This window comes from Medicago truncatula, chromosome 3, assembly GCF_003473485.1.
Source record: "Medicago truncatula cultivar Jemalong A17 chromosome 3, MtrunA17r5.0-ANR, whole genome shotgun sequence".
Lineage (NCBI taxonomy): Eukaryota > Viridiplantae > Streptophyta > Magnoliopsida > Fabales > Fabaceae > Medicago > Medicago truncatula.
This window is the reverse complement of record NC_053044.1, coordinates 29,854,242-29,876,873: the sequence shown is the minus strand read 5'-3', so window position 1 is coordinate 29,876,873 and position 22,632 is coordinate 29,854,242. Positions and strand designations below refer to the sequence as shown.

At 33.0% G+C, this 22,632-nt stretch overlaps 2 protein-coding genes across 2 annotated transcripts; one reads left to right on the top strand and one right to left on the bottom strand.

Moving 5' to 3' along the window:
• Window positions 1-1,083: 1,083 nt before the first annotated feature.
• Window positions 1,084-15,112, bottom strand: LOC25490984 (rab3 GTPase-activating protein catalytic subunit). Its single transcript, XM_013604897.3, has 22 exons — window positions 14,843-15,112; window positions 14,698-14,741; window positions 14,134-14,197; window positions 13,525-13,639; window positions 13,363-13,439; window positions 13,176-13,273; window positions 12,911-13,082; window positions 12,165-12,384; window positions 11,425-11,536; window positions 10,861-10,970; window positions 10,638-10,730; window positions 7,357-7,485; window positions 7,069-7,202; window positions 6,664-6,753; window positions 6,470-6,543; window positions 5,254-5,383; window positions 5,080-5,151; window positions 3,971-4,010; window positions 3,074-3,360; window positions 1,841-2,018; window positions 1,559-1,770; window positions 1,084-1,449 (listed from the first exon to the last, which is right to left on the bottom strand). Exons 1-22 carry the CDS (start codon window positions 14,954-14,956, stop codon window positions 1,156-1,158), a joined length of 2,859 nt encoding a protein of 952 aa, XP_013460351.1. The 5' UTR covers window positions 14,957-15,112; the 3' UTR covers window positions 1,084-1,155.
• Window positions 15,113-17,252: 2,140 nt separating this feature from the next.
• LOC25490983 (LIM domain kinase 2) lies at window positions 17,253-21,104 on the top strand. Its single transcript, XM_013604896.3, has 3 exons — window positions 17,253-17,857; window positions 18,307-19,399; window positions 20,494-21,104. The coding sequence occupies exons 1-3, from the start codon at window positions 17,475-17,477 to the stop codon at window positions 20,782-20,784; spliced, it is 1,767 nt and encodes a 588-aa protein (XP_013460350.1). The 5' UTR covers window positions 17,253-17,474; the 3' UTR covers window positions 20,785-21,104.
• Window positions 21,105-22,632: the final 1,528 nt, after the last annotated feature.

Genomic DNA, 22,632 nt, shown 5'->3' with positions numbered 1-22,632 from the left:
AACGTAAAGACAAGTACGTCAGTGCTAGAATGCTAATAAGTCCTAATTCATTTTCAAGTCATCTACTAATTTTATAGCATTTCATTTTATGTTTTTGGTTTCAATCATTGATTTTATTTTAAATATCTAATAAAAATTATAGTTCTTCAATTCTTTTTAAATTATGTATGTTACTGGAAAAAAACAATATTGTTATTTTTCAATGTTTTTAAATTTTAGTCTATATTTAACAATTTTTATTTATTTTCTTATCTTGAAATCTTTACTGTCCGATTTCAATCGTCAAGCCGTCAACACTCTGACTGCGTGACTGGCAGTGTTGTTTCCTTGACTACGAAAAAATGTTAATGCCCTAAATTATAAACTCGTAGGAAAAAATGTTCACATCCTAAATTTTAAATGACCTGATTTTGGTATAAAAAAAAAAACAAACACACTATTAATCACGTTGTTTCCTATTAGCCTCGCACGCATTAACAGGAACTACTTAAAATAGAACAATTGTTCTATTACACCATTTAAATATATGTATTAGTAGTGGATCTCTCTGATTCCCATCCTATGACTTGATGCATTGTTTAGAATAAAATCAATCTGTTTATCATATTATTCATGAAAACCTAATGTGAGGATAACTGGGAGAAGGGTAATAGATGTTACTTTATTACAATATAAATAAACATCTACGATTTAGTGTTTAGTTCTAATCCTAGTAGATACAAAAATAAAGCGACGAGGAACAAATTTTGACCCAAATAGTGTGGAAATAGCTTTAATCCCTTGCATGGTTCCAACAGAAGATGTAAAACAAAGCAAAAAAGGAAATGGGAATCACTAGTGTTCTCCTTTTAATTTGATTATGCCATCAATAATTAGACTGACAGACATTTTATCATCGTCCAGTTGTCAACAACAATTTTTATATCGCTGGAAAAATCATTCAATTCATTCTCCTTTAGTAAATAGGAAGTTGTTTATGAGATTATTTTCATTTCTCTTGCGTTAATTCATAAAACCTCATACTTTTTTTGGTTTTTATTCACTTGTGGGAGAGGATTTTGCTAAAGGTTTGATTAGAGGGACTAGATGCAATATGTGACTGATTCCTTAAAATCATTAAAACCATTGAGTTTGAGACCAATAAACAACATCAAATTAATCACACGAGACAACCGAAAGTGCTACACGTAGGTCATTAGATGTTCCACATATATACATTCTGTAAGTTTCAATTTCTTGAGAAACACTACCGCTACGAGCTGCATAGTGATTACCACTCACTCTGTCGTGGAGTGAAAAAATAATCTCCCTGAGGATTGGTTCGTGACCATTGAGAAGATTCCCCATGCTCAAAACCTTTCTCCAAGACTGATTAGCTGTGGGAGGAACAAACATATTTGACAACACTTCTCTTTCATGGTTCCTTACTTCTTGTTTCTTGTCAAATTCCTATGCAAGAAATATAGATGAAATCCATGTCATTAAAATGGTAAGGAGGACTTATCTGTGGAATATTATCAAATCAACAAGTTGCTTTGAGTTATAGAAAGCATTTTACCTTTTCAACAACCTCTTCAATCAAGCTTGTTCCCATTGTTGGAATATAAAAGTTGTAGTAATCATTAAAAATTTCTCTCGAGAGCCGTGGTGCTCGTATAAGCTTGCGATGAAGAGAAGCTGCGACAGTCAGTAATTTTTCAACACGTTCAAAAACAACACATAGTCGTCTGAAGTCTTCAATGGTCTCACTGTCAGCAGATAATCGATTTACTGCAACAGAATGAAAATGAGTTAAAAATTATTCTTTTCACACAAGTGAAATTAACGAATAATTAGTTACCTTGTAAAGGCCTCAAAGCAGATGCCATGGTAGGATAAAGTTGTTGAATCTTAGTCTCCATCTGTTTCAGTTCTCCATAACTAGTCTGACTTAGCGTGTCGGCTGCTGCTCTGAAGGCAGTAGACACCATTTGTTCAAGCAATTGATGTGGTCGTAAGGTTTCAAGATAATGAAGAACCTGGAAAATTGAGAATATAAATATTAGACTCTCAAGCAACCCAAATACGTGCAAGTAGTATTTTTCCTTTCAATAACAGTAGAAATTTCATTTGATAGATATTAGTTTGATGGACAGAAGAACATCTTAACAATGAACTATAATAATTTTAATTTTAGTTCCAGCTGTTATTCATGGGTGGTCCCTCAAATCACCAAATAACCCTACCTTATGGCAAGCCAACATGGACACTTTTCCCATAAAAACCACATGTTTGTGTTGCCTTTCTTAATATTTCTAACCACTTATCTGTGCACTAGGGCTTTATTAACGGAGCAGGACTGCATTCCAAGACAAATCCTCTTATATAAATACATGGATAGACCTTATTAACTCTTGCAATACTGATGCTGCATCTTTTATCTTTGACCCTAGTCACTATTGCAACTAGGAGGTCCTCCAAACAATCACCTCTGGGGAACTATTCATGCCCTGACTGTGTTTCACTATAAGTTCATAATCAAATTAAATTTTACCATGGTTATCAATATCTTACGAATCATATCTCTATTTATATTTAATTAAAACCAATCAATACGAATCTTTAGTGCAAATCTATTTGGACGCGAATCTCATCTTGAATCCGGATTGAATATGATGAATGCTGATTCACAATGATGAATCATGACTCATTCTACTAAAAAAATACATAGGCTTAGTGTGGCCAACCACTTTTTTGACAGCTTTGTATAATCAACCACTTTTCTTGTCTATTGATATATACAATGAGAAACTTAATTGTGTCACGTCAATTGCTTTCTTACTTAAAAATGTCATTTTTATTGACAATGTATCTTACAATTCATAATAAGACTTGCTCACAATTAGGAGAAAAGGTCTTTTGATTCACGATTTGAATCTAGATTTAATAACCATGAATTTAACTGCTATAATTGGGATGCATTCAGTCCTACTTAAAACCACTTACCTTATTGTTAGTAATTTCTATGGTATAACAATCTGGCAATCTGTTTCACAATAAAAAAGAAAAGAAAAAATTCTTTAAAAATACTCACTTTTTCTCCTTCTCTATTTGGATCAAGAAGAGGCTTCTGTTCCGAAGCAGGAAGAGCAGGTGAGCTACTCCAAATCTTTCTCCACATATTTCCGTGCTCCGACATTCTCTTAGAAAGCTTCCCACGTGGAGGCCAACTATCTTTCGACTTGTTGATTTCAAGAGCATTGGATGATGCTGATCCACTGCTCTCGGGATCATCATCCGCTTCCCAATCTCCAGGTGAATGCCACCTAATAAAGTCTTCAAAAATAGCATCTGGATTCGCAGCTTTAAATGCTGACATATCTAATAGCACCAAAGCCATTTTTTGTCTGTCACATATATTATAGTATTGAACAATGTTGGTGTGCACTAAAAACTATGAAGCATTAAGGGAAAAAGTTTACCAAGAAAGAAAAAACAAAGAGATTATTATGTATTCCATGTGGATCGAAATCCACCGGCACTAGCACAAAATAATTTATTGTCAAATCACTAAACAAGTGTTGTCTCCCAAAACATTCACCTTTGGATTAAAAGTTTCATTATTCAGAACATGCCCTAAATTTTTCATATATTTTAAAAACTAATTGTGCTATTATCGTGTCTAATTTTTCTAATATTATTTTGCAAAAATTTACATTCATAACTATTATCATGTCTAATTTTTCTAATATTTGGTGAGTATGGTAGGCATTTCAATTAGTTACTCGCGTAAGTATACTAACACTAATCATAGAGCATTACGATGCATGATCATTTTGTATATGTTGAGTATATACATTTAGGTTATTTTTTAACATATAAAACATCTGCTTCCAGAAATCAAAATCGACAAGATATCTCTATAAAAAAGGAACTAGGAGCATAATTAATACTTATATGTTGTGATAACTAAACAATATTAAGTTTTTACCTGAAGTTAGGATATCCTTTTCCAGCTGAGCAGAAAAGTTCTGTAGAAAAAAGGTGCAATCCTAATTTAAAATATGATATATGAAATAAAACGTATATAATTTAACCGCAAGTCTTCTTAGAGTTCAAAATTCACAAGCAAAGTATGCAAATGATCAACCAAATTCAAATGAGAAAGAAGCTTCAAAATATTCAAGGATAAAAAAGGCTATTTAGTCACAAAATCAACATTCTTTCTGTAATCATAATTGAATTTCACTTTCTTTATTTCCTCGTGTCCTTGCATTTTCATCAACCTCAGGACCTGACTTGCTTATAGCACTGTATTTTGCTAAATATTAAAGTGAAATAAAGGGAATCCAACATAAACATAACACTATATAGGTACACAAGAAATTATACAGCTTAGTCTCTTTTAAACTATCCAAAAAATTTAACCGCATCTCATCACATAGTACATTGAACATTTTTTTTATAAAGTTTATGCAACAATATGTAATTAACTGAGAATTGCAGTTAATTACAAAGAGGGAAAAATGAAAACTTCATATATGCAGGTAAATGAAGGGGGTAAAATGGTTGGTGTAAAAAGGATCCAATGAATATATTAAGGTCAAAAATAGGGAATGAAAGACATCATCCCTTTCAAGCGAAGTAAAACCACCTTTTATGAAACAACATAGTAAATTTGTAATTATAGCTTTTTTAGAAAATGTTAACTCAATGGTCATATCAGGCAACTACTCAAGTATGTCAACTAGAATATTATACAATATTATATACCTAGAAATTGACTGGCCACTGCATCACAGGCACAGATGATTCATACCACTTTACACCAATGCATGTGTCAATAGATTGGCTCAAGTTGATTGGTAACTAAATTTAAGAAGCTATACAGCTGAAACTATACCACTGCAGCACCGATTTAATCTTAAAATTTAATATCAATTAACTCCTTGTTGTAACTTCTTTCAGCCCCCTATGTGAAAAAATTGAGAGGTCTATGTGGTTTTTAAGGCTCTAAAGTTTTATAGTCAATGATTAATATATATGCATTGCATATAAGTTTGAGCTTTCTGTCACAAATAAATAAAAGATGGAGCTTACAAATGAATCACCAATGGCTTCAACAGCTTGCATCCTCTCTTCATGCATATCTTCTGTCATAAGAGGTGGTTCCTGTAGCATAGAAAACAAGACCAAAAGCATTATATTCTGCAAGATTGGTGGCAAAGTACTACTTTATGACAAGGCCAAAGGGTGTCTGGGTGTTGGAGAAACCTGTGTGTATGGGGCATGCATACTTTGATATGACTTGAGAAGCATCATAGAATCAACAATACCAGCTGAACCTCTCCTAGTAAAGTTTGAAGATTTTTTGTCTTTATACAGGTCCATATCTTCAGGTTTTCTGATAACGGTGGTTTTTTTTCATTAGAATGGTGTAAATTATTAGCAGTTGAAAAATTAGACGTCAAGTCTACTAGAAAGAAAAAAAACCAGAAATATTTCCAAGAACATGATACGAATTTGTAACTTGAATGAGGTACAAAATCCATTATTATTCTTAATAACAGCAGCACAATGCAAGAGCTACATAACATGGAAAGTGCAACAGGTACAATGATTTTTCAAAAATTTGGCAAAGGAAATAAAAGGCATACTGGCATATCAGTTTATGCATCATAAAAACCTGCAATATATCATTATAATTATATTAGGTACCAAAGATCAAAAGCCTACTGTTTAAGGTAACATACCTAAATTCTGCTCTCTCTAAACTCTGCTAGTTTTGTTTCCCATAGTATAGAGAATTGAAAGTTCATTCTCTGTTGTGAGAGAATTTATTGTTCAACATTAATATATTTTGTTCATGCTCTCTGGTTCCTAATCCTATTAGGTGATATGGTATCGAAGCATATCCTATATATGTTGTTGGGCCACCCGATTTCTGGGTCACTTACCAATGTCCAGTATGGAAAACTCTACACTCTAGATGTCTAGTCCTAGACGTGAAGAGGGATGCTGAGATCTCATGTTGAGTAGTAAAAAGAGGGCAGCCTGGTGCACTAAAGCTCACGCATACGCAGGGTCCGGGATGGGGTCCCACCAATTGGTGTATTGTACGCAGCCTTACCCTGTTTTTTACACAGGAGGCTGTTTCCAGGACTTGAACCCGTGACCTTTCAGTCACGTGACAACAACTTTACCGTTGCGCCAAGGGTCCCCCTCATATTACTAGTCAACTTTACCGTTGACTAGTAATATGAACAAATTAGTGGCTATAAGTGATGGGCAGCCCTCAGTCCAAGACATAGCTCTTGGGGTTGAGGAAACTAAAGAAATTTGATTCAACAACGAAGATTGGAAGTAATTGGTAACATGATAATGGAAGAAATAGCCATAAGAGAGGAAGCTGTTATCTATTAAGCAATAAGCAGCTGGATTCAAGTTATAATTTATAACAACCGAGCAGGTTCTCACTTGCTAAGTTCACCTGTCAACTTTCCCGGGAAAAATCTCACTGGGTGTCTGTATACTCAACAAGTCATCCCCAACCACACTTTCTTCCTGCAATTTGAACAAGACCAGTTTACAATAATAATACAAAACATTATATTGAAATAGTAACAGCGACAATACACCAATCAACCTAATCACTAAAATCAAAAGGAAAAAACGGTTTGTGACCTCAGTCATGGAATCTATATGATCAATACTTCCGATACAGTCCTGATAATCTTCATTCATCTGACACTTCCTCTCGATGCATATTGCAAGCTGAAAAGAAAAGTATGAAATTGCATCACCACTTGGCCTTATATGTATTCTACAGTATACAAAGACCAAGACATCAAAGGTAGGGGAAATTACATAACAAATATATATTTATAACTGTATTCAGTATGCTGATGAAAAAGAATACAAGTAATTTCAAAATGAAAGAAAAGTGAGTCACGAATTGTTTACTTGTAGCTAAAAAGTGGGTTAAAAATGTTCTAGAAAACACACAAAAATCAATTTTAACATGAAATTTCAAATAAAATATATAAAGCGTACAAGCAAACAGTGAGTAAATTTACAAAAATAAATTACCATCTGAAGTTTCTGATAAATCAAAGAAGTAGAAAGGTCTATTGATCCGTTAGGTGCCATCCTAGGTAATGGTTGTGACTCTTCCCAACACCACCTAACCTCTCGAACAAATTCTATCCATAGCACAGAAATAGCTGACAAATAGAACGAAATTAAATTATACAGATGATAACTATACAATACAAATGTCATCTCTAAGAAAATCAATTCCACATAGGGTGATCAGTTCTTTCCTACTCTAGGTTTAGGCTACAGAACAAACAAACCCTAAAGTCTTTTGGTACATACCACGTATATTGCAATTGCCAAACCAAAGAGAATGTAAACAAAACTGTGCAAAGAGTGACTCAAGAGGTGCGCCTTTTACAGATCGCGAAGTCTTATATCCGCCATCAGTAAAATCTGAGAATTGTACGCCTGCAGAGATTACATCACTTATTACAGTAAAATAATGTAAAAATCAAAACAGAATTCTAACCAGCAAAATATATCAGCATGACTTGCAAAGAACGCCAAGGAAACATGAAATTCGAAATTATTCACTAAGCAGGTGTAAACCAGACCTTTATGTTTTAATGTGATAAAGGAAAGGGCTTTTAAATTGTTAGAAATATTCCCCAGTTTATTTTTGTTTACATGTGAGGCAAAGCCAAGTTCTTCTTTCAAGAACATGAAAATAGTGCTCATAGTTGTTCTTTCTCGAATTAAGTGGTGCCTAACACACACACACATATAAATAAATATATATATATATATATATATATATATATATATATATATATATGGGGTTTGCTAACTTAGACCAACAAAAAACAACATGAAGGTCCCAGTTAGCAAAAGTGCTCCTTTTCATTCGGACAAAAGCACCCTCTTGTCGTTATTTAAACCAATCTAAAATAAAGGATAATATAGTAAACCTTACTCAATTTTGGTGTTTCAATAAAACATGTCAATAATTGTTTCCTAAATTTTCGGGAACTTCACTTTATCTACCAGACATGTTCGATGCATAATTATACTTCTTTTTTATTACTACATGGTTTAACATGTTTTCCTCTTTCAATTGAGTATTTTCTTCATATTTAGAGTTTTTTTGTAAAATAAAAATAAAAATTCAACTTCACTCATGGTTCATCAATCACGTTTACACTTCAGTGGCTTTAATTAAGGCACACAATTTCAACTAAAAAGATGCATATTTAATGTTTTTTTTGGGTTGTTTAATGTTTGTAATTGTCTATTTGAGACATAAATATGTTGATAATAAAAGTGGGTCTAAGTTAACAAATTGGTGCAAGTTAAAAAATATGTTTTTAATTAAAATTACTAAAGTAACCCTCAACTTATTAATAAAGATGAATGGTGTTTTTGTCCAAATGAAAAGGTTAGCAAACCCCTATATAAATAAATAAATAAATAAATAAAAAATATATATATATATATATATATATATATATATATATATATATATATATATATATAACAACAACAGCAACAAAAACAACAAAGAATATCTAAACAAGTACGTGTGTATTCAGAAATTTTCATATTTAAAAATATTAAAAAATAGAAAACAGAATAATATAAATATTCTATTAATATGACAAACTCAATAAAATATTATCTTAATCATTTCAAAAATCAATCGTAGAAAAGATAATATAATATGTTTAAATATAATAATATTTATAGTCATATAATTGAATTATAAATAAAAGTTCAAAGAATACAAACTAATGATTTTTGAAGTATAAGTGCTATTTCTCATTTGATGCCACTTTTTCCTTTCAAGTATTCCGATGGTGGACTTCAAAGGTCCACTTCCCAACATTGTTTTTCCATTGAGAACGTCTAATCAACCAAACACTCTCCTAACTGTCGAAAATAAAACCACACCCTCACCTAAGTTTCACTAATATCTGTAAACTGACCCTCCCCTTATCCCCTCTTTTATTTGTATTGGAAAGAACAGAGGCTCTGTTTTTTCTGAGATTAACAGCAGCACTAAAATGAAAATACTTAAACTTGGGATGTCGGAACGTGATTGACTGGTTATGTTCAAATGTCGATGTGTGGTTGAAATAAATGTTTAGTCTCACATTAGATATGATATGGCCTGAAATAAGTATTTATAACTAGTAGGCACCATTCACCTTAAAAGCCGGATTTGTAGAGTTGAGTTAGACCCAATCCAAGTTTTAATATGTTGTTAATGACTATCGTAGATCTGTTGTGCTCCGTTGTCAATGTGGCGCGACCAACCCAATAATTGGCACGGTGCGGGAGCGGGGTACGTAGCGGGCGCTATTTCGGCGGTGCGGCCACTAATAAATTTAATAATAGATACCATACTACTCAAAAAGAAATACTAAAATACCTTAAACATTACTCAAAATTTCATGAAGTATTCATAATATGAAATAAAAGGGATAGCAAAATCGAAAATAGCCAATACCAATTATATACAACCAGTACAAGTTATTGTTTTACTATTTATAGGTCCGCTTTTCACTTCTGACACGCACCGACGCGGCCTGGTGCGGTGGTCCTGATTTTTCCGCTATAGCGGCCGCTATTGACAACAGAGGTGCTACCCATAATTAAACCACGGGTTACGTTCCAAATGTCCGGTTCTAGGAGTGACGTAGTGTATTGAGACTTGAGAGTCCCATATTAGTTGTGAGGTGACTTGAAAAAATGTTTATCAATGTGAAAATCTTTCACCAAAGAGGGCGTTTGTTTCAGAGATTACAAACATATTCCTGGGAATCTAAGATTGGAAAAAAAAATACCTATGTTATTAGGAAATACATAATTGTTCCCAGGAAAGAATTATTACGGGGAACTTTTTATTACCACATAGGCAGGAATATGTTTCCCCCCTTATGAGCTTGGAAACATTTCATTCCCATCGGTTTTTGTGTGTAACCACTGATCCCTCCACTACTTAATGCACGTTCGCTTTTATTCATGTGGGGGACTCAACTTTTGTGCGGCACAATATTTGCCATGTCTGATGCAATTGGTGCATTAAAAATAAAATGACTATAGAATCTATTCCTTATAGTATTTACTTGAAACAGAAAAAGGATTAATTATTTATGGAAATTTAAAATGAAAAATTCCTGGGAGTTTAAATATTAACCAAATACATTTTGTACAAATGCCTTGGAATAATATTCCTGGGAAGGAATTTAGAATTCGGTAAACAAACGCTCCCTTAAAAGCCAATTTTGTAGGATTGAATTAAGCTCAACCAATCACCCAATGGACGATACCTGCCTACACAACCATCATATATTCAAGCAATGATATTTTTCCACTGTCCAAAAAAATATATGTTTTACTTTTTGGTGCCTCAAACCAAAATAATTTATATTTCACTTCACTCTTTGGTTCCCTAAGACACCAGTACCTTGTCCCAGTGGCAGATTTATTGAACATATATAGGATGTAACTGTAAGAGCAGACTCTAATGGTTAATAAAACTATCAACATTCAACGGTGTGAGTAACAGCCCATACACCCAAAATTGAAGACAAAATATAAGAGGCCGAAAATCTATGTACCTTCAATAAACAGTTCTTTCAGCACACGATCTCTAACAGCTGGTGAAGGTATAACCATTGAGGATTTCAAATTATCGGAACCAGGATTTTCAGCTGCCACAGGCCAAAACAAGAGAAAATGCTGAATACTATACCAAAATTGAATAGGTATACTAACTAAGAAACATAAAGGCTGCATGAATAAATGAAATTTACTATATAATGCACCAAAACAAATTTGAACCTGAAACAAAATCTTCTATAAAGTGTGCCTCAAATGACATTTGCAATGCATCAACAAGAAGATGCAACTGGGAGGCAAATCCAACCCGACTCTCTTTAGAACCTTCAAGTCTGTATACATAACAATAATATAAAGAAGTCAAATTGGTTACCAGTTTTCATAGTAATTGCATCAGAAATAAACTAAATATATTTATTTTTGCTACCATTAAACTATTGATGCTTTTTTAAATCGTGATATTATACAAGGACCCTCAGTAAATGCTTTTAAAGATGAAATGCAAGGATGGCTTTAAGTAGATGTATAACCCATGTTACCCACCTAACCATTTACAATTTACAAGTGTTATAAATATTCAGTTTGACACTGATGAAAATGAAATTTCTGGGTAACATGTAGTTATAAATTGACAAGTGATGTGAACCACATACTGACTCTGATTATTATTTAATCATATACTTCAAGCAGCAGATAATCATTACAAACATAAGAAATAGCAATGAGTCATCATGTTTGGTTTTGATTCTACAGGGGTTTAAACTTAATGTAATGTTTAGAGTAAACCTTAGAGAGATCAACCACTTCTCAGCTTCATGAGGTGAAGCATTTTCCAGTTCAGCCATTTCCATAGAACTTTCAACCATTTTCTCTGACCATATTGTGATCAGTTCAAAACCTGCATGCAACTTATCCATAAATTAAATGGAACTGGGATTGAAATTAGAAAACCTCATGAAAACAGCAAGCATGGAGAGCTTTTCTTAATTAAAAACGAAAATCTGACATCACCAAAAATGTCCCAGGTCATTAAACAAGGCTCTAAGAAATAAACAAAGGTATAGGAATTGAAAACTGTCTGAAAGGCTAGACATACAGAATGGGCAAAGTAGATACAGTATCCTCTATTTTCTAAATATTGATAATACTTCAGAAAAGCCTTAGTTCCTCGTGGACAAAATCCAAAGAAATCGTTAGACTTCCCCATGGACAAAAAGAACAATAGGTAGGTATGCAAACATTGAAATGTGCAACAAATTTAGCTATTTATTTGAATTATCAACATATCAATTTTTTAGAAGAACGTAGAAAGCAAGGATGAAAAATAAAATAGGTTTTTTTCTGAAACAAAACTGTGTTTGTCATACAAAGCATTGAGGGGGGTCAAATGTGGGAAAAAGTATCCCTTTCTCAATAACTTCAGAACACTCACAAAATACACATTCTATTGGAAAGAGCTAAAAGAACTTAATGTACTATCCGCTTACAGCTATTTCTAACAGCAAGTTCTTTATCATAACAATTACCTTTAACAGGATCTTCTGCAGAATACCACTCACTCCAAGAACAATCATCATCCCATTGTGTCCCACTCGATGTCTCACCAGTAAGATTTTCTTCAGATTTGTTTATTTTAGAATCAAAGTCTTTCATATAGTCCTCATCAAAGGGGAGTGTTCTGAATGTTAGCTTCATTGCAATTCGGACTTTGAAATTATGAACAGATAGATCCAATGTGGAGTATGCCTTCAGTATCAAATGGAGATTAATTACAGGCAGAAGTTTACAGGACATTGCAGACAAGAAGTCAAAACTTTACATACAAGAACAGCTGGCTCTAGCACAAATTATTAGGTTGAGGTAGGTCATTATGTATGCGATTGCAAAGAATCCAAGCAACATATTTGGGTAAAGTACACCACAATATACAAAAGGAAAAATAGAATACATCATACACAACTTTCTTAAAGAATACAGAGATCTTAGAAAAAAATTCCAAAAAAATAGAAAAATGCTGCATGCTCGCATTTTCACCAGTAATATATAATAATTCATTCATATATCCACGTATTTATTTCATCTCAAGATGTCCCTTCGCCAGCGAAGGAAGTGGTAAGCCTAATTGATAGACCAATTGTATCATAGCACTATTGTAAAATAAAGCAAAGTATGGAAGCATAAAGCAACAAAGGAATATCACAAAAAATGTATGTAGTCCAACATCAGAAAATTTAATGAAGATTAAATTAAACAACAAGAGACAGGAACTCACAAATTTGGATACAAATAATTCGTACAGCCCCTCCAAATGCATAAGTTTTATTGGAACCTGACTACCAATGCGATCTGCTTCAAACCTTCTAGTGAATACAGTGCCCATGCTCTGAATTCCAATATAGGCTTTCCGAGAAGGATCGTGAACTGGAACAAATGCTGGCCACAAACTTCGAAGCCAAAGTTATGAGAAAATAGTAATACAGAAATACAGAATACAACGTTTCATTCAGTTCTATCCACAGACAACAAGCAATAGTTACCTTGAACAATTTGACAAAGCAATCGCAACAGCACTCAACAGTTTACTAGCCTCTGGTGCATCAAGAACTACACCACTTGCACTCTGAGGAGCAATCACCTAATGATATACATGACATAAGTGTTATCTTATCCTTAGTGAAATCAATGAAATTTCAGTGGAAGTGAAAACACAACATTAAATCATACCAAAAATTCCTTTACACCGAAACATAACTGCAGATCGTGCAAATCCAAATTCCAATTTGCAGGCTTGCCTGCGTCATCTGGATGCCAAGATAGATTTAAAAAATATATATCCTGAATCCAAACCTCAACCTACTAACCATTCTAACCATAATAAAAAATTACCAGAAGGGTTGGTCTCAAAATAATACTCCATGCAGTAAGTTTTCAAGGCATACTTCGTCTCAGATGTCACCTTGTACAAATTACCAGAATACTCCAAGAGAACTGCACCTTTTACCTAGAAGAAAGTTACAGAGGAAGTTCACTCAAGTCCAAAAATAAATGGCATAAAATTATCATTTTTCAAGTTTCAAACAAATATCTAAAACACCTATATAACACTCATACGAGCCGTGTCGGACAACTCAGACAAATATCTAAAACATTTTTTTCTCTCTTGCTTCCACATATCTTAGATATAAGAGTTACATATGTTTTTAGAAATGTTGATCATTTAGGGAGTAATAGACATTACAGTTAATTATAACATTTTTAGCCTTTTTTGACGGTAAATGAGAAAATAAAGATCAAATACTACGATATCTTGTTTTATATGTATTTTCATTTTCATTTTAGATCGTATATATGTATTTTGATTTTCATTTTAGACCATATATAAATAAATTAACATATATGTAACGGTGTCAGTGTCCTGTATTTTTTACATTAGCGGTGTCGAAGTGTCCGTGTCAGTGTCGTGTCAGGTGTCCATGCTTCATATTCAATGCTTACCATTAAATTTTTTGGCCCATCAGACATCCAAAGCCGGCAAACAGCCTCTATTTCAGAAATAAACCTACAAAAAAACAATTTACAACAAAAATAAAAATAAGATTAAATTAATTTCATCAAAAATAAATTCAAAATATAAGCTAATTCCATCTAAACTAAAGTAATTTAATCAAAACAAATTCAGAATAAACTGAAGAACACAACAATATGAATCGGAAAAATTACTTTAGATCAAATTAATTTCATCAAAAATAAATTCAAACTATAAGCCAAATCCATCTAAACTAAACTTATTTAATCAAAAAAAAAACATCAGAATAAAGTAAAGAACATAAAACTGCGAATTGAGAAAATTACAGACATCCAGAACCTACAAAAAGGAAGCCTATAAAAACAAACCTTTAAAAAAAAACAATTAACAACAAAAATAAAACTCAGATTAAATTAATTTACAAAAACTAAATCCAAATTATGAACTAATTTCATCTAAGCTAAACTAAATTCAAAAGAAACTAAAGAACAGAACAATGTAAATCACGTAAATCGCAGAAACATCACACACACCGTTCCCACGAAGAAGCAAGGGTGAAATCATCGAAATGCTCGAGCTGCATAATCAACAATGAAAATATCAGCACATGTAAAATCAGTTATAAAAAGTGAAATCGGAATCAAAATGAGAATTCGATTAGATAATTGAAAAACCTACGTCTTCATCTTCATCCTCTTCCATATCTTCGACTTCGGTGTGTTCATCGTCATCAGTAGAATCAGGTAGGATCTTCGTCTTGCCGGTGTTGGTGTTGGTGGAGGATGACGCCATCGAATCTCAGATATGATCGCAACGTTCACTCAATGCGCATCATCGTGTATGTATATGTATGTACTCTGTGTTGTGAAAATGATGATGAAACTTTTTTGGATTTTTTCACTTTAATTATATTTTCCTTTTTCTTCAGAGTTGAGATCCGAATGTGAAATTGTGAATCAATCAATCAAATAAATATTTTTTCGTTATATCATTTTTCTTTTTCTTTTTTTACAAATTCATTTACTTATTTTAATGTGTATAAAAAAATGGGCTTGATAATACGAATTTTTTTACCTACGAAAAAATAAAAATTTATATTTAATTCATAGTTTGGTAAAAATTCTATTTCTTTTAGAGGTCTTTATAATATTATAAATTTAATGCAAAATTTTATTCAAAATATTAGTTCTACATATAAATTTATGTTAAAGGAGGGACAAAAATGAAGATGAAATTTTTTCAGAGGACTAAAAATTAAAAAAAAAATTGATATATTTTAAGAATTAAACATATTTAACCCAAAAAAATTATTAAGTTTCTTTTTGTCAAGAAACTTTGTTCAGGTTTTTTTTTTAGGTAGATGAAAATTTATTAAGTTTTATTTCATCTCTTTTATAAAATCTGATGTTTTGAATTCTTATATATTGTGTAAAATCGCATACATGCATATGATTAATTTTATTTACAAATATTATAAGAATCTCTCTAAAAAAATATTAATTATTTTAACAATTTTTTTTTTTGAGAAATTTTTATAATATTATAAACATTTATACATATTTTTGGATTTTTATCCAAAAATATGAAGGATACACTCGATATTACATTAAAGCATGGATCGCATGGAAGAAATTTTTTTGAAGGATTAAAAGTTGAAGAAAAAATTTAAGGAGACTAAAACAAAAATTTAGAGTATTTATAGGAATCAAAAACATATTTTACCCTTTCATTTATATTTATCACTCTATTAACCAAGTGATTGAGCTCAAATGGTTATTGAATTTCCACTATGATGAATTGTTCAGACGAATCTAAATTCGATTCATAATGATAATAACTATTTTATCATATTTAACTTGCCTTTCAGCCAAATCTAAATTACGGGAGTGTCGTTCCCTAAAAATAAAAATTGAAAGGTTAACAAAAATTCTACCACTCAAATTACTTTCACTCTCCTATTAGCTTCGTCATTTTCTCCCATTTCACTATCACTTTTTTTTGTTCGGAGGAAGATGCATGAGTCATTGGATTTCTGGAACTATAAAACCCTCCAATAGTTTTTTCTTTTTTATGAAAAAATTATTCAATAGTTTTGTCAATGCAGTCATTCTAGACTAATATATTAATTAAATGGAAAATTTTAGGGTACACCCGTGTGTATGCGCTTTATAATGAAGAAAAAAATTAGTGTGATATGATAGATTTGATGGATTAATGATGATATGATGAAGATGCATGAGTCATTGGATTTTTGGAACTAAAAAACCCTCCAATAGTTTTTTTTTTTATGAAAAAATTATCCAATAGTTTTGTCAATGCAGTCATTCTAGACTAATATATTAATTAAATGGAAAATTTTAGGGTACACCCGTGTGTATGCGCTTTATAATGAAGAAAAAAATTAATGTGATATGATAGATTTGATGGATTAATGATGATATAAGAAGATAAAGATATAGATAAAATAGGACGTTGAATGAATGCATGAAAAAGTGGGGTGTTCAAATATCACAATCTTAATTTAAAAAAAAAAGGCTAAAATTCAATGACATTATTGATGTATGGTGTTTATTTTTCGTAGGGCGAGTACCGCTCTTACTTCTCCCAATTTTTGGGTCAAACATGATTTGTACTTTTCTCATTATCTAAAAATTTAGATGTCAAAAAAGTAATCCAATGTCTTTACAATGATAAAATGATGCCTCTTTATTTATAGTTTAAGATTACACTATATTGCAAGAGTTAATTTTTGTCGTTGATTCAAGATCGGACAACCCATGTCTGATCTATCGATCTAGATAAGACAATTGAAAGTTATGGTTACATGAAAGAATTCAATCATGTGCCACCTTTCATAGGCACCAATGTATCTAATGTTTACTAATGTTACATTAAAAATTAATTTAATACAATAATCAATAATTTTAGATGAGAAAGTTTAGAAAATCAATGAAGTTTGATTCATTTGATGGTTGATTCACTCGTAGTTTCAACTTCGAGTATCAACTCAAACATCACTTCGATAAGTGATATGTAAATACTCTTTGATGAATGATATGTAAGTACGGTCGTTACTTTTCTACAATAGTTGGCTCTTAATAAAGACAACTTCAGTAGAAAAACAAGAGTCCTTCACTTGTGACTTCAGTTTTCTTACACACTTTTGTCAGCACAAAAAAACATGTCCAAATTCAGAAATCTGAAACAACCACCGTTTCCATAACCAACCACCACCACCACCTTCTTCTTCTTCTCCTCCACACATTCTCCCCAAATCCCTCACACACATTCATTCTCACTTTCAAGATCAATGGCTTCAGCATTGGAATGTTGGTCTCGACGCAACAACAACAACAACGAAGAAGAAGACATGGTAGAACAACAAGTCCTAATGGAAACAAACCCATCTTCACAACCCAACAACAACAACAACAAAGAATCTTCCATCATTCACAAGAAGTTCAACAAACTCACACGCAATGTTTCTGAAGCCATTGCATCTCTCAAAAACACACTTAACATTAACCTCGATTCTTCCAAACACGACAACAACAACAATAATACTTGTCGCAGTAGCAACAACCTTGTTTGGGGAACTGTTGTCAGAAATCTTACTCAGCTTTATCCTGGTAGCCAGCTTCCTGAAAAGCTTATGTCCAACATTCGTAAGCACTATGATTCACTGCCTCCTAGGTACAAATCTCATTCCTAGATTCGATCTTAGCTTAAGGTTATAGTGTTGTTTTTGTGATGGGTTTTGCTTTTTAACTTTCTAGAACCTCTAAAGTTTGGAACTTTTGAGTTGGGTTTGATCCAATCTGAAGATTCAATTGCATTGCAATGTTTTTGTGTTGTTTAAGGTTGTTTGGTTTGCTTCTAAAGTTTTTATTATGCAAGTGTTTCAGTTTGAATGTGAACCAGTGAATATTCAATTCCATATAATTTTGGTTGTGTTGTGTTGTGTTTAATGTTGCTTCAGCAAAATGTTTTGATTTAGAAGTTTGAAAGTTTGATTTTTTTCAACTTGGGTTATGTTCTGATCTGAATTTGATTGCCATGTGATTCACTGGCACTGTTTTATTGTGTTTAAGGTCTCTTTAGTACTGAAGTTTGTATCTTTGTTTTGTTTTTATGGGGGGCAGTTATTCTCAGGCCGGATTTGATGTTAAAGATGTGTTTATTCACATCAAGCTGATCGAGCAAGCTTTGGATGACGGGCAGGCTGCGATTTTGATTGAAGAAGAGTGTGACGGTGATATGCAGCTTCAAGGATCTTTGTTCAAGTTGACATTTGCTTGCAACTCTCCGATTTCATGGCCTGCAATGTCGAGTGCGTTGGATAGTTCCTCCATCTGCTGCAAGAAGATTCAGATATTTGAGAAGAAAAGTCTCACCCTTGGAATCGTGCTTTTACTTGTTCTTTCTGGGGCTGGTCAGGATAAGTTAGTAAGGACTAGGGTTGAAAGCGCGCTCAAGTTTGCCATGAAGAAGCCTAAAGCCAGTGGTGTGAAGCTTCCTTTTGGGCTTTGTGGATGTCAAGAGGAGAATTTCAAGGGGAGAGAGTTTGGAGAGATTGAAGAAGATGGTAGCGGTGTATATTGTGGAAACGGGTTTGAGAATTTGAGTCAAAAGATTCAGCTTGAAATACCCTTGCCGAATTCATCTTTTCATGTATCGGTAGACGAGTGGCAGACTATTCAGACAGATGCGGATGAGATACAGAAGTGGGTGTTGAGCTCGGATAGTCTCGAATTTTCGGAACAGATTGGACACAATTCGTATAAGGGAACATACATGGGGAAAAGAGTTGGCATTGAGAAGCTCAGAGGGTGTGACAAAGGGAATTCATATGAGTTCGTGCTCAGGAAAGATCTGCTAGAATTGATGACATGTGGTCATAAAAACATTTTGCCGTTTTGCGGTGTTTGTGTAGATGACAATCATGGTTTATGTGTAGTGACGAAATTCATGGAAGGTGGATCGGTTCATGATTTAATTTCAAAGAACAAGAAGCTTCAGAACAAGGATATTGTAAGAATTGCAATTGATGTGGCTGAGGGGATCAAGTTTTTGAACGATCATGGTGTTTCATATAGAGACCTTAATACTCAGAGGATTCTGTTGGATAAACACGGGAGCGCTTGCTTGGGAGATATCGGCATAGTCACTGCTTGCAAGAGCAGCCAAGAGGCAATGGACTATGAAACTGATGGTTACCGGTGGCTGGCTCCTGAGGTATGCTTCAAATCACACTTATTTTAAGTTAGTGAAAAAATTGCTGAGTATGAAAGTTTTGATGTGCTATTGTGTCATAATTCATTTATGTTGAATTCTGTTTCGTTTAAGTTAGTGAAAAAATTGCTGAGTATGAAAGTTTTGGTGTGCTATTGTATCATAATTCATTTATGTTGAATTCTGCTTTGAAACTTCCATTCATACTTCTAATTATTTCCTACAGCGTTCTTTTGACAGAAAATTAAAATTAAAGATCTTACTTTGTAACTTAGAATCCTAATCTAAAGCCCCGTAGCATTTAGGAAAGACAATAAATGGGAATAAGCTGTTGTCACTGTTGTCCTTGAATTTATCAAAATTTCAAAAACGTCCCTAGTGTGTCGTTTGTTAGTAATTTTATGGACCAAATTAATTAACGGAAGACACATTTGAGAACCAAACTAACTGATGAAATCCAAATTTGAGGACCAAAGTGACCAACAAAAGACACATTTATGTATATTTTTATAATTTTGATTCATTGATTGGACTATTGTGAGTTGTGACAGTGTCACACAAATTTAGGGATCAAAATGACTGTTTGCTCAAAATGGATCAGATTTGTTACTCAAATTCAACTCAAACCAGCACGGCAATGACAAATTTATTTGCTTGTGATATGTTTTTGTAGCCATAATGGCAAACACTACAAAATCACACAATGATTTCTAGATGTTCTATTGAAGACCAATTTATTGACTTTGAGGATGTTGTTTAGATCTGTTTCCCTGTGAAACACAACACCATACTAGCCTACACTTAAAAGAAGCTTTATGTCACTTGTCTTGGCATCATTGTGTGAGCAGGCCTAGCATGTGATAATTGTTATTTTATTCTTTTTGCTATCACCACTGTCTATAATTATACAAGTCTGTGTGGTTTTATATTGCTAATTATACCTGAAATGATTCCAAATGGAGCCCGCACGCCATAAAGCTTTCACATGATGTCTGTGATAAATCTTAATATTTTAGTTATTTCACATTTTAATAAATCTTGAAAGCTTTCATACCTTAGCTGACTTGTTTTTCATTCCTCATTTTGGTTGAAAACAGGTAATCGCAGGCGACCCTGAGAGTGTCACCGAGACATGGATGAGTAATGTTTATAGTTTCGGTATGGTAATTTGGGAGATGGTATCCGGTGAAGCAGCCTATACAGCATATTCGCCTGTGCAGGCAGCAGTAGGCATTGCTGCTTGTGGCCTTAGACCTGAGATCCCAAAGGACTGTCCACAAACTCTAAAGTCCTTAATGACAAAGTGCTGGAACAACACCCCTTCAAAACGCCCCGATTTCTCCGAAATTTTAGCGATATTGCTGCGACCAAACAACAACAATAGGTAAACTTTTGTTGGTCATTCCGGAATCTAATCTGTTGATAGTAATTGACTGATACCAAACATTCCTTGTCAAGGGAGTTTCATACACAATGATGAATCCTATATGCTTTTGTAACTGTTTCCAATGAAGATGTAAAAAAGTTGAATTTCTTTTGGACAATTTTGTACTTTTCCTCTTATGATGTCTTTGCCATCATGAATCTACTATTTTCTGTTTTGTGGTGGCAATTTGAATGATGGAAATATCTAAATAGTGTCACATTGTTTTGTTGTTGTGACTTATGAGTATTATTGAGTAAACATATATACACTACTTGATGGAAATTAGGATGATTTTGTTAGCAATATTAAAAATAATAATTTTAGGGGCTTATTTGTAGGTTGCTATGTTTTTCTTGTTTGTTTAGTGGCTATCCTATGGGTCCCATTTTAAATTATGTTTCTTTAGATGTGAAACTGTCAAGGTCACCGTCCATCTTTTTCTTGATATATCTACCTTTTTCATCTTTTAAGGAAGAAATTGAGGTAACCCTTTATTCTCTTTTTGTGCCGTGCAAGGAGAATTTCACGCATGTATGATTCCATGCTCACATTGAGGACCTTTGATAATGTGAATATAACATGGATGTTTGGAATACCAAATCACGTTGTGCTAAATTCTTCATGGTCATCAGTCAAAATATATAGGTTTAATTACATTTCGATCACTTTATTTTATTAAACTCGTGAAAATAATCCTCGTTTTTTAAAATCAAACTTTTTGATCCTCTATTTTTATGTTTGTGCGATTTTGGTCATACATAACTCAGGGTTTTCACCCTTAAAATGGTGAATTTTGGCCAGGGGCGGATCTAGACATGTCATATTAGTGTGGCAAAATTTTTAAAGAAACTATAATACAATTATACTAAAAATAATATATAACATTTTTTTACGGCAAATATTATTCATCGTCGAGAGGGTGTAAGACGCACCCACAACTTGCGGAAAAAACGGCAGAAAATACAAAAGTGACCGTATATAGGCGGCACACTTAAACACCAAAACCACTCGGTCATGATGCCGGAATATACAACAAGCAAAATGCCAGCAGAAGTACACCCCTGCATCACAACCGAGCTCACCACCTAGCTGCACCAAAACAAAATTTTGCAAGCAGGATCAAAACAACACTTAACAGCCCCTACCTAAACAGAACTAAAAAACAACACCTGCAGCAATGAAAATTGTGAAATTACAATGAAAATCGTCTCACATCACCCTAAAGTAGCTTAAATTCAAACTGCAATGGCAGAGTAGACCACACACATCAAAGGCCTAAATTGAATTTTAAGATTAGGCCTATCAAAGGAACAAATAACATGAAAATTAGAATGTGGCAGTAAGTAATTTTTCTTTTCACTGCAGTACCATGTCAATAATTTCATTCATTGCAGAACAACAGACAATCTCCAATTCAAACCCCAAAAAACCCCAATTCTCAATTCACAATTCTAAAATCCTAAAAAAGCAATTGTAGAATGAATGAGAAAGTAGAGAATTAATTGACTATTTCACTTACCTTGGCTTAGGGGGGTGTATTGGATTGAGATTTTAAAAGACTGTTTTGATAGAAAAAATCTTAAAGATTTTAAAAGACTTTGTTCGATTGTATTGATTTTGTGGGATTTTAAAAGACTTTTTTTGAAAGACTTTCTACGATCAAGATTCTTTGCAAGATTTTAATGGATTCATGATATAGATTTTAAAGGATTTTAATGGATTTTAAAGATTTTAAAAGGGTCAATAAATTTAAATTTAAAGATACAGTACAGACCAAAAAATCTCAAAAACAAAAGTACAGTTATAAATC